The sequence below is a fragment of the Schistocerca americana genome, chromosome 5 (genome assembly GCF_021461395.2).
Source record: "Schistocerca americana isolate TAMUIC-IGC-003095 chromosome 5, iqSchAmer2.1, whole genome shotgun sequence".
NCBI classification, from domain to species: domain Eukaryota; kingdom Metazoa; phylum Arthropoda; class Insecta; order Orthoptera; family Acrididae; genus Schistocerca; species Schistocerca americana.
The window spans coordinates 300,165,641-300,178,678 of record NC_060123.1 but is presented as its reverse complement, the minus strand read 5'-3'; the positions used below and the strand labels follow the sequence as shown (position 1 = coordinate 300,178,678).

Here is a 13,038-nt window from a genome sequence, read left to right as displayed (position 1 = left end):
ACAGTCATTGGATCTCGACCAATGTGAGCAGCAATGTCGCGATACGATAAACTGCAATCGCGAAAGGGCTACAAACCGACCTTTATCAAATTCGGAAACGTGATGGTACGCATTTCTCCTACTTACACAAGGCATCACAACCACGGTTCACCAGGCAACGCCGGTCAACTGCTGTTTGTGTATGAGAAATGGATTGGAAACTTTCCTCATGTCAGCACGTTGTAGGTGTCGCCACCGGCGCCAACCTTGTGTGAATACTCTGAAAAGCTAATCATTTGCATATCACAGCATCTTCTTCCTGTCGGTTAAATTTTGCGTCTGTAGCACGTCATCTTCGTGGTGTAGCAATTTTAATGGCCAGTAGTGTATTATAACCGTGCTTATCAGCACCAACAGGTCGGACGAAGTGAAATGACAGTTCTGCGAGACAGCAGGAGTGGCAAAGGATTTACTTGTTGTCCAGTTACTGAGAGTATACGTAACTGTGGTTGTCTGCCTGCGGCCGTTAGTGCCTAGAGTTGGCCACCAAACTAGAGCCGAAATTTGTTGGGACAGTCGTTGCCGTGATTTAATAGGCACTGGGTTTGTGTGTTGCTACATGATCCTGGTTTCTAAGCAACTGTGAACTCCGTGGAATCTTTCCAAATTTATGCCGCCATACAAACTACAGGGGCTGTTAGCGATAGTATTTTTTGCCACTCTGCATTCATTACTTCTTTCAGTTACTAATATGTTTGACTGTTGGGCTGATATTTTCTTGTACTAGTCATGAACTGTTTTATATTACGGCCGCCGAGGTTTCTTAATGACCCTTGAAACATGGCTGGGTATGATTGTATCGTTGCTGGTGTAGGGTTATTTGTGTGTTTCTGTCAAAATAAGAGCCCCTCCTCCATTTCCCAGGCACACTCGCGATCTTACATTCCAGGAAGAGAACACTTTTCTGGCTCTGAATACCAGTGAACTGTGATGTTAGATCGGATCTGACTGGGAACAAAAATCTTAGTTGCCCGTGACACGTCTCTTCGTCATTACACGTAAGTCAAATTTCGTGTATTATCTGTCTTTTGTATTTGTCATTTTTATGTAGTGTAGCGCACAACAATACCTTCTACACAATTTAGCACTATACGAAATACTGAGAAACAAATCTATTACTCTGTGCAGAAAGTATGCCGCTTTGTTTTTCTAAGACCAAGCTAAAACCGTGCGTTGGACGTGGATTCGAAACAGGTTCCTGCCTTTCTCCCACAATCAACATTGCATTTCAGTGCTAGTGAATATTATTTTGGGCAGATATGTGTCACGTTCGAGGGAGTGTACGTGGGTTAACTGTTTCTTCCGTCGCTTCTTGGTAGAACAACTTCATAATTATAAAGTAAAAGCGCTATATTACGTATGTTCTACGACTTTAATTTAAGTTCGTAGCCCATTTTCGACTTACAAGGCCATCACCGGACTTTAACTGACTATCGTCGTCAAAGAAGATTTAAAACGATGTTAAAAACTGCGAGTGAGATGCGAACACAAAATAAAAGTCATCATTGACGAGGCAGGGATAACGCAAATCAAAGACAACTGTAATTCTAGGTTTGTATCTCACTGCCGATGTGTAACAGCGTTTTCAAAGTTGTTCACGAATATTGTACCCTCTTGACGACGATAGTTACTTGAAGTCTAATGATGGCCTAATGACCCGAAAACCGGGCAACAAAATAAATTAATACTGTAGAACATACGAAAGATTGTGCCTTTCATTTATATGTGCATCAAGAACTAAACGTTTTAAAATGAGCCCGTGTTCCATGTTTCATGGCAACAAAAAATGGTTTCTAAAACTTCCTTTTTAAAAAATTTCTTATTACTCAAAAACTACGCCATATTTACAGAAAATATGCATGGAATAATGCCCTGTGTTTACCTGCACAGCTCACATTTTAATGTAGCGTAGATCCATTGATAATTTCAACGAAGCATTCCTTGACTTTCTGCTATAATGTTAATTGATATAGTATACTGAGAAGAGAAAAACAACTAGATTCTGAACTGAGAAGTAACAAGCAGTGTAAATGTCTTAAATCTGTACTCTGTTTCGTAATAATGTGGACATACCGAAAGCTAATTGCGTTCCTGAGCCATTCAGTTGAGTGGTTAATTCTTTTGCGAGGCTTTCATGTTTATCACTTGCAAAGAATAAGCGAGTTACGTCTCTTCTTTCAGCCATCAATAGATACAGAAAATCGTTGTAATGATGCAGCAGTGTTGTATTGCCTGGAACATTAGTCATTTACTCCTATCACCCAAATATTATATTAATTTCATTGTCCACTGATAAATTCCGAGGGCGGCTGTATAAGTTTCTGGCGCAGCACAGTATACTGACGCGACAAATTTTGTGGGATTGCATCGCTCGTGTCGATCACATTGGACAGTGTTTTCTAGTTACGATGTAGGAAGGGATCAGTTTTTGCGATTGGAATTGAGGAATCCTGTAAATATGGTCTGTGCTGTCGGCGAGAGTTGGAGGAACAATCTCCAGCATCCATCACTTTTGCGGGATTGAATTTTGCCCATCCGGAAAAGACGGGGATCGTCCACTGGAACGGCTGGCCGACTGGCGTCTGTTTCGGGGGACCTGGAGTAATCGAATCGAGTCTGCAGCCGTGCCCGTCGGATTTGAATGCGAGTCAATCAGCTGCCGCATTGGGTGCGGTCGAGGGGAACAAGACGGATGGACGCGCTGCACGCGCCGCGACCGGGGAGAGCCTACTGGGAAGGACATCCGCCCTCGCCGCGAAAGTGGTCATCAGCCTCCCGAGAATGTCCGTGTTTTGGGTTTATGACCGACATGGGGTGGTATACAACTGCAAAGTAGACTTGATCGACAGATATTGGTTGCCGACGCCTGAACTTTCGCCAGGATAATGTAAAAGTGTAGAATTCGCGTCCGTTATTAAACTTTGCTATGGGGATTAATCATATGCTATGCAGTGGTCAGTGTTAGAGTCTTCTTGTTGTTTGGCAATATTCAGAAAACTCTTACAGTCCTATTTTGCCATCGTGTTCATTCTATATGTTACAGTAGGGTAGCGACATTCAAACATCAACGTCGATACAAGATTTGGTATCCACACCAACACATAAAACTCTGTCGATATCCCAGTACCATCGGAACGGAACTATTGATGTCGACAGTATCGATGCTTGTACTCCAAAGGTCACCGTTCAGTGTGAGGTGGAGAGTACTTCTGCTACCACAATCACCCCCCTCCCCCCCATTCATTTACGAATGGTGTGTGTGAAAAAGGAACGTGAGTAAGCCACCTTAATAGGTCTAATTCTCTGATTTTTCCCGTCGTGATGATATCACGAGATGTATGTGGGAGGACGTAATATGTTGCCTGCCTGACATTTCTTGGAACGCAAGCTGTCTGTCTCTTGTCACTGAACCTCTCCGTGACGCAGATCGGTGCTCTTCTAGTGTCTGCCACTGCAGTTTGTTGAGCATACCTGCGAAGCTCTCGCACATGGTTACTTCTACATATCTTACGGTTGTTAGTGTTTCCAGTTATTTGTCGCCGATATGACTTATAATCAAGCAGTAGTGACGCCGATCTCTCCACCAAAAAATCGATCCTCTGCAGGTCTTCATGTATTTCGCAGCAGTCTTCTGGCGCTGTATCGTCGTATAGAGAATGAATCACATTTCCGAAGATTATACTAGACAACATCAGGGAGTAATTTAGGAAAAAATCCAGGTGGATTTAGGAAGGGCAGATCATGTTTGGAACTAATATTTAATCCGAAGTAAATCATTTGCCACAGATTAATGAATTCAAACACTTTTGTTGGTTTCAAAAGGCCATTGATTTCATTGACAGAAACTATAGATAAAATAAAAGTATGCGACTATAAGCAGGCTAATGCCCCTCGCAGGTACCCAGAAAACTTCGTCTTCAAGAAAAGGTAAAACGCTCTCCTAAGATTTACGCATGAATTATAAGGGATTTATGACTAGTAGGTCACTTAGCGGCGCAAAAGCCCAGTAGTTAACTGCACTGACTGGCAGTTTGGCGGCTCGGGTTCGATTCCCACTGCTGCCATTCTTTTCATTTAATTTTATTCCTTGCAATGTTAAACTAAATTATAAATTTTAAATATTTTTAAAGAGTTCCGATTCTGTAATTATGTAAAATTAACATATTCAGTTTAGTTATTATTACTACCCATGTAAATAAACAGACTATAGGCCACCACGTTCTAGAAAAACTCCTTCCGAACAGGCGATGAAGGCCCAACGGTACCGACCGGCTGCCGTATCATCCTCAGCCCATAGGCGTCAGTGGATGCGGATATGGAAGGACATGTGATCAGCACACCGCTCTCCCGGCCGTATGTCAGTTTCCGAGACCGGAGACGCTACTTCTCAATCAAGTAGCTCCTCAGTTTGCCTCACACGGGCTGAGTGCACCCCACTTGCCAACAGCGCTCGGCAGTCCGGATGGTCACCCATCCAAGTTTCGCAACTGCTAAATGGCTCTGAGCACTATGGGACTCAACTGCTGAGGTCATTAGTCCCCTAGAACTTAGAACTAGTTAAACGTAACTAACCTAAGCACATCTCAAACATCCATGCCCGAGGCAGGATTCGAACCTGCGACCGTAGCGGTCTTGCGGTTCCAGACTGCAGCGCCTTTAACCGCACGGCCACTTCGGCCGGCTCGCAACTGCTAAAGGTTAATTTTCCTCCATAAGACTAGGCAGTATGGTGGTGGGGCCTCTGACAGCTCTGGGTCCATAGTATGAGCTACATATGCAGTATGGATAAACTACCTCTGCATACTGGTTTTAAGAGATTTGACGTGATTGATCAATGGCCGTCGTCGGCCGGACCATTCGACGTCTGTGTCACAGTTCCAAATTATGTTGCAGAATCTAGTTGGATGCAGAGAGAGTCTGTTTTCGAATGTAAACAGAAGTGCTTGCCAGCCATAATGAAGCAGCACAGACTTTCTGCGGTCCACTTAACCGGCGAGGTGATGAAGCAACGCCGGCGCCCAGGTGGCTGCTGCGTTGCTGACCAAGAGGCGTTCCCAGCCGCACGTGCGGCTCGCATTGTTCATACATTTCCATTTGCCGGTGGCAATTTGCATCGTGTGTGCGGTCGGGCAGATGACAAAATTTCGCGGCCGCCTTACCCTCCGCGCTTCGAGGTTGCATATTTCAGCCGAGATAATAACGGCGGGAAGCGGCGCTCCTGCGGATGAATACGGCATCGGCCGCGGAGTCTGCGCACAACATTAGCTTCCATTACTGACGCGCTGAAATGTTAATGGCCGGCTGCGACGCTGCTTTGTGTGTGTCGCTCCGTATTTTCGGCCGTGCCGCTACGGGCCATCCGGAGTGGAGAGGACCGCCTGCCAGCGATTGGACATTGTTTATGTACGTGGCCTTCCGCTCGGGCGCGACAGTGTTTGCCTCGCAGAAGGCCTGCATTGTTATCTCCCTGCGGCTGTTGCACTATTGTTGTCAAACTTGCAGACTAGTGGCGAGCAGCCTCTTTTTTCTTGGTATGCGACCAACGAATTTTTATTCCTCGAATGATCTTACGCTCGTGGGTACCTCGTGTCCGCGATTCGAACTCAGTTACACATGGGTGATAATGTGTAGAAGCGTAGATTCGCCGACGTCTCCGGTAGGAATTCTTTAAAGCCTGGTGCACATATTTCTGTACGCAAGTCTGCTGGGCGTAGCTTAATAGGTTGTAAGCATTCGTCTGAACCCTTCGATACCGGATATCGGCTTTGACCAACGACATATGCTCTGACTAATTTTGACACAGCCCAAGTCGCTTTCTAATTATTTTATTTGCAGGTTTCGGCTACGCCAGCTTCAGAAAAGTTACGGTGTAGAGGAGAAAATGGATGATAAAATGTACAAATAAAATACAATAAAGAATGCGACAGCATGGGTTAGCCTTACAGTGGTACTGCGATGGAATGACAGGTATAAACGGAGTAGTACCAGTACTGTGCGCCATTCAGCTGACATGCACTGTTTCAAGAATAACCGCAACATTCCGCCACGATTTTTTTTAATTTAGTGGCTTTCGGTCCTAGACCATGCAGACATCTCAAGAGTATAACGTAAATTATGACGTTGCGAGCTTAAGACCAAAACGACACCCAGTCCCCGAGCGGACGAAATCTCCGACTCGGCCGGGAGTCGAACCCGGGCACCTTTGCTTAGCAGTACGCCGCGGTGGCCTTGCAGCTACTAAGGCGGACGACGTCACCGTATGTCAGCTGATTGGTGCCCAGTAATGATACCACTACTTCGTTGCTGCGTAGGATGCCATTAAAATAACATTTTACGGCTTACCTATATCCACACATCCGTTATTTTATTTATATGTAATTTGTGATCCATTTTATTCTTCTGTAGTCGGTCTGAAGATGCCACAGCTGAAACATGTTACCAGAAGAAAAACTAATAAAAAAGACAGGCTGTGCCAAAATTACTTTCAGTTCTCAAGACGTCATGTCGTGCATGAAATACGTAATGATGTGGCCTTAACGTAACAACCCGCAAACAGAAATGCAAGAGAACATTGGCGATATTTAATTTGATGTAATATATTTTTTGGACCATGACATTACATCCCGAAAGGTTTACCAGCAGCTATGTCATCCGGTCGTGAAAGCATTCTATGATCGGAAGTTATGTTGACAGACTGATATGTACTGTAGAGCGATGTCTAGGATAGGTTGAAAAGGGACATTTTGGTTGTGAGTTGTGGTGTTACGAGCATAAGTGTATTTCTCGTTATGGCACTTATTTTATGCATATTGGATATCAGTAAGTGGTTTATGTCTGTCATTTTTGGTGTCATGGTCCAGAGCAGAAGGGTGATTATTGGCAGATTCTGTACTTCCCGTACGTTAAACGACAGCTTGCAGCTTAGAAGTGTGGAAAATTTCTGCGAAATAGTGCAAGGTTTTATTGAGATTCACTGCTGTTGGTAATCACGGTTCTCGTACGGCAAGGCCGGCCAGCGCAGCTGCTGCACATGTGCAACTTCCTAGTCACAGTGTGCACTAACTTGCAGACGTGTAAATAAGGAAACGGAACCGTTACCGCTCATTTAGTTCAAATGGCTCTAAGCACTATGGGACTTAACATCTGAGGTCATCAGTCCCCTAGACTTAGAATTACTTAAACCTAACTAACCTAAGGACATCACACACATCCATGCCCGAGGCAGGATTCGAACCTGCGACCGTAGCAGCAGTGCGGTTCCGGACTGAAGCGCCTAGAACCGCTCGGCCACAGCGGCCAGCAGCTCATTTAGTGTATGTCTCGAAGTACAAATGTCGCCGCGTCGTTTTACGCAATATCTGGGATACACTGTACCTGGAACACTCACGTGCTCTTTTCACAGTGTGCAATGCAATCAGGGGAAATCGTGTTATTCCATCACCCTATCAACAAACGTCACGGTTCTAAAACAAAAAATAAAAAAAAAATAGTGCGTAAATAAGCCGGATTGGTTTTACGTGCACATTTGGTGCCTAAATACCTTTATAGCAAGGGTATCAAACATATATCTCAGCAATTAAAGGATATTTTTAAGCGTGTAGGCATACCTTGAACAACCGGTGTAATACTAAATTGTTCAGATAATAATGTTCGCCTATATGACATGGAGCATGATGAGGCACAGTTAGTAAATAACAATTTATAACTAGAAAAAGAAAGAAATCCAAAACATGTCTGTCATTGACGATGAGAATCGACAAAGTCAATGTTGAACACAGAAACATGGCACACTGATAAAAGCAAGCAGTTGCAAAGATTTTGATCACTAACATTCGATAGAAATCTTGATTTATTCATTTTCATTATGGAGAAAAATCTTTCACTCACTTAAGTATATCACAGCTCCGTGACACTATCGTGGAAATTCTTGTTGTGGAAAGTTTCCGAAGAATTGTTTTGTACCTAGTAGTACAAAGAACTTGTCCTTCAACCGTGTATTGCACTGCAGGTGGATCAGCTTCATCTGTAGATGATTCGGAGCATCTTCAAGTGATGCTGAAAACGGTCGTACAAGGCAACGAATGGTAGGATACACGTTCATAACATCTACAAACCGCGCTCGAAATTGCTCCTTAATTTTTACAATTATTGATAAGTATTCTTGAAATGTACCACTTTCGTGGACCGAACGAATGGTAGGGAATTGTTCAGTGTTTCCAGACAATAGCTGGCACTCTGAGAGCAAGATTCTTTTCAAAAGCATTTACTTTTTCCAACGTCTCGAATATTAAATTATTTTCATTTTGCATACTGACGTTCAGGCTGTTCGTACGAGACATAATGCGCGCGAGAAATGCAAGGTCTTATAAAGTGCAAGGGTCTTCTAATTTCAGTTCATTATTTCCCTTTTCACATAAGAAATGTACTACGGCTATACGCAAATCAAAAAATCTTTTCAGCGTTTTACTTCGACACAGCCAGCGTACTTGGGTTCATTGAGGTATGTCGTCGAACTCCTCCCCTAATTCCCCGAAGAACTGCCGAAACTGGTGATGCGTAAGTTCTTGTGTTTTCAGATAGTTTACAGTACACACGACATAGCGCTTCTCGATGGACAATGCAACGAATTCCACACAACGTCTCTTCAGTGCTATGAGTCCTCTCTGATGGCCTCACATTGCCGGTGCTCCATCCGTGGTGACTAAGATTAAATGATTCCAATCCATACTGAGGCCATCAATCACTTGCTCGACAACTTGGATTAAGTCTACGGCTCTTGTAGTCCCTTTCAAAGGCACTAAGTCCAAAACGTCTTCTGTTACACGCAGAGCGTTATCGACACCTCGTATGCATACCACTATCCGAGCTGTATCTGTAAGATCTGTTGTTTCATCCAGCGTAACAGAGAAAGTAACAAAGTCCTTAGCATTATTTATTAACTGTCTGTGAACATCACCGACCGTAACACGTATATGTCGTGTCTGTTTGTTTGTAAAGGCCGATTCCTTGAAACCTACTAATGTTCGTGGGGCACAAAAGTTCTGAAGCTTCAACAAGACAGTCTTTTACAAAGTCCCTTTCTGAAAACGGTTTCCCGAATCTTGCTATCCCTAATGCAGTTCTGAAACTTGCTCGCAGTACAGGTCTACTGTGATTGTCATTCTAGGAAATTAAAAACAGTACGTTGTACAGTAAAATAGATACGAATGCAACGCAACCTACTCTCGAATATATATGAATCAATCGTTTCTGACTTCATAGCAAAGTCTTATTGTCCACAGCCAGAGGTGACCACGCGTTTGGACCTCCAGAAGCTACGTAATATTTCGACACATCACCAGTCTTCCATCGATTCTCTAACATATCAACTTCGCAGTGTATCAGTGTAGACCACCACTTCCACTACATCCTAGATGTGACGTGTAAATTGATGACTCATACCAAGTGAGTTCAAGAGGTATCAGTTATCATGACTTACATTAAAAATCTGTTGATGGCGCTCATCCATTTCCTTAAGCGTACCTAATTTGGCTTGCATGCTCATCATTGTTCAGTAGAGCTGTGTGTCTTTCAGTCGTTAACTTGGACTGGCTGCCTGTTATTTGGTAGCGCAGAAAACAGTATGAGTTTTCACCTACTGTGTGAGGAAGAATTGCGGTTCCCACTCGTATTTAAGTGACAGAACACAGATCTCCCGTTCTTTGCTCTTTTGCAATACTCGCCATTCTCAGTGCGTCTTATATAAGGATACAGTCGCCAGACGAAAGACAGATTGCGTGTGCTTCGGTCTCCATGGTACTGCGTAAATTAGGATGCGGAACCGTAGCCGCTCCTTTGGTACACGTTTCTAGCCACTGGTGTCACTGTTCAGCTTTGCCTACTTGTGACAAGGGAGTGGTGAGAGGGCCCAGTGGACAGGACGACAAAAACAGATCAAGCATGAAAACAGGAGGAAGGTGTACTGCGCTGTGAAAAAAAAAAGCAAAATGGGAACAGTGAACGGTCCAAGAACAATAAGTGTAACACAGAGCAGTCTGGAAGAGAAATGGCGTAGTGGTTATGGTGTTGGATTGATACGCGGGCGAGCCGGTTACAAACCTCCCTCGTACCAGTATTTTTTTTATTGGTTATTCTCTCATGTGGTAAGAATACTTTACCGTCGCAAGCAAATGTGATGAATAGTGAGGGCAGGGGAGATACCGTATAGACGTCTCACAGAAACAACAAATAAACGGATGTGAACTATATTAAAACAAAGCAATTCAAGAATCAAGACTTCCAAAACGGAACGCAACTTCAAAAACGTTAAAAACATACGTTTTAACAGAGTACAGAGAAACTGTGTGACTGTGAAACTGTTGCGTTCATTTATTGCAGCCTATGTGGTAAGCTATTAGGTTTTCATCATTTCCTTTGGAGTTATTACATTTACATTGATACGAACACCTATATCGGGCAAGGGGGCATATCTCACTCACTAACCCATAGTGCAGCTTAGGTGCATCCATAAGAGATTGGTATCATATGACACACGTACTGTCACTAATGCCGTGTATGACTCATCAAACGTGTTTTTCCTTGGAGGATTCCATTGACTTCTCGCCTTGTCGTCAAATGTTTGCGGTTCCCATTGGAAAGCTACTTCCTGTGCAAAAACAACTGTCGTTGCACCTCGCTGTTGAAAACGGGCGTTACACCACGACATACACAAATTTGAATAAAGCGAACAACGAAAAACAAAAACAAAAAAGGGAAGAAAAGATAAATTAGGGGGAGGTTTGAACCCGGCTCGTCCGCGTGGCACTCCAACACCGTAACCACTTAACCACATCGCCATTTCTCTTGCTGACTGCTCTACGAGTACATTGCACTTGGTGTTCTTGAGTATTTCACGGTTTCTAGTCTGCTTTTTTTTTTTTTTTTTTTTTTTTTTCATGGTCCACTACACCTTCTTCCTGTTTCCATGCTTGTTTTGTGTTCGGTTTTCGATAGGCTTTCCACTGGTGCCTCTTACAAGTAAATCCGAAGGGGGTGCGATGGGGTGGTTCCCTTGTGAGATGTACGCACCTATGCCGCACTTTTGCACGGTGACCTCAGAAGTTAAGTCCCATAGTTCTCAGAGCCATTTGAACCATTTTTTGTTTGATAGCAGTTTTCTGACGTGGTAAGCCTCGGACATTTCGTAGAAATGCTTAAAGGCGAACATCCTGCATTGATAGAACATTCTATACAAATAATTAACTACAGTCCAGATAGAAACTGTGTTTAGGAAGTCTCATCATGCCTTTCGAACAGCCATCAAGAGCTATAAATACTGGATGAGTGGGTGTCATAAATCCAAAGCGATAGGTTTGAATCCTCAGTTTGTGTCTAGTATTTTTTCTTCCAGTATTTGAAACTTTCGCCTCTGACAATGACTTGTTAACTTGAAAAACTCTTAAGTTTCTCTGTAGTTCGGAGCCCACGTTAAACCGTAGATCCCATTTTAACTGGCTGATAAGTCAAATAAAAGATCTGAGGATAGGAAAGGCACAACACGTCCAATAGGACCATGCCTAGTAAAGTTATGTGGTGCTGAAATCGACGCTTGAGTTGAAGAAAGTTTTACTCTAAGTGAGCTAAATTCGAGAAGTGCACCTCTGATATGTTCCAGATAACCTATTGTGGTTTCTTATGCAGAAGTGGTTGGTAGGACTTATTGGATTCTTATTTCCGGTCCAGTCGTCGTAAACAATAAACTTTAGTCTTGAGCGGTGTTATTGGCGTTGATCTTACCGTTCATATGATTGTGTGTGTTTACAGGAGCTGATCCCAGACCGCGGCCGAGGTCTGGCGGTAATCAGTGCCAGTGGAAATGCGACGCTTCCTGTGGACAACTTGGCCGGTGAGTATAAAGAACCATTCTCTCAAGCACCCTTTCTAAGATTAGATTAGATTCAGTTTTCTTTCCATAGACCCAAAAAATTAGGTGAGTCTCGTGGGTGTGGAACATGTCATAAAGTATAACATAAACATTTGAATACAATAATCACTACCCTGATCATTTGTCAAGAGATTGTCAAAATAGGCAAATACAATACAGTGAAGTAGAACATCTAATATTTACAGAATCAATACGCTGTCAGACTGAAACATTGTTATGCACTATTACCAAATTTACCATACACAAAATACCTAATCTTGACTGTTGTGACAAAGTTCTGTTGAAGCTGAAATCTAACAGACATTTTTAATTAAGCTGACCTAACAGTCTCTATTAAGATATTCATCAACAGAGTAGAAGGAGTTGTCTATCAAAAACTCTTTCAAACTCTGTTTAAACCGAGTTTTATCTGAAACCAAGTTTTTAATGGTTGCTGGCAATTAATTGAAAATGTGTGTTCCTGAATATTGGACCCCTTTTTCGACCAATGTAAGTGATTTTAGGTCTTTATGTAGATTGTTCTTATTCGTAGTATTGATACTATGTATTGAGCTATTGCTTGGAAATAGAGATATATTACTTGCAACAATTTCATTAAGGAACAAATATATTGAGAAACAGTGGTTGGAATACAAAGTTCCTTTAACAGGTTTCTACATGATCTTGAATTTATACCACAAATGATTCTTATTATAAACTTTTGCATGCTAAACACTTTTCCTCGGTTTGATGAATTACCTCAGAATATGATCCCGTATGACATAATAGAATGAAAGTAAGCCAAGTTTGCAAGTTTTTTTGTATTTATATCTCCTACGTCTGACATCATTCTCACTGCAAATATAGACTTGTTTAGGCGCTTAAGCAATTCTGTGGTATGCCCTTCCCAACTGAATTTGTTATCGAGTTGCAATCCCAGAAATTTAACACCGTCAACCTCTTCGATCTGCTAACTAACCAAAAATGTACAAATACTTTCCGACTCGAGTGTTGTAGACGAAGTGACGTCAGGTCTCACAAGGCACTTTCGGACAATGACTGCAGATGGAAGTAAGTCTGGGCTGATCCCTACAGCT

The 13,038-nt window shown here is 42.8% G+C and overlaps 1 protein-coding gene across 5 annotated transcripts in view; it reads left to right on the top strand.

The window, feature by feature from the left end:
* The window catches only part of LOC124615778 (S phase cyclin A-associated protein in the endoplasmic reticulum), a 590,398-nt gene that overhangs the window by 225,170 nt on the left and 352,190 nt on the right, over positions 1-13,038 (top strand). For all 5 annotated transcript variants that reach the window (XM_047143880.1, XM_047143883.1, XM_047143882.1 and 2 more), the window contains one exon: positions 11,842-11,923. In XM_047143880.1, the coding sequence (XP_046999836.1) occupies positions 11,842-11,923 (82 nt within the window). The remainder of the gene's footprint in view (positions 1-11,841; positions 11,924-13,038) is intronic.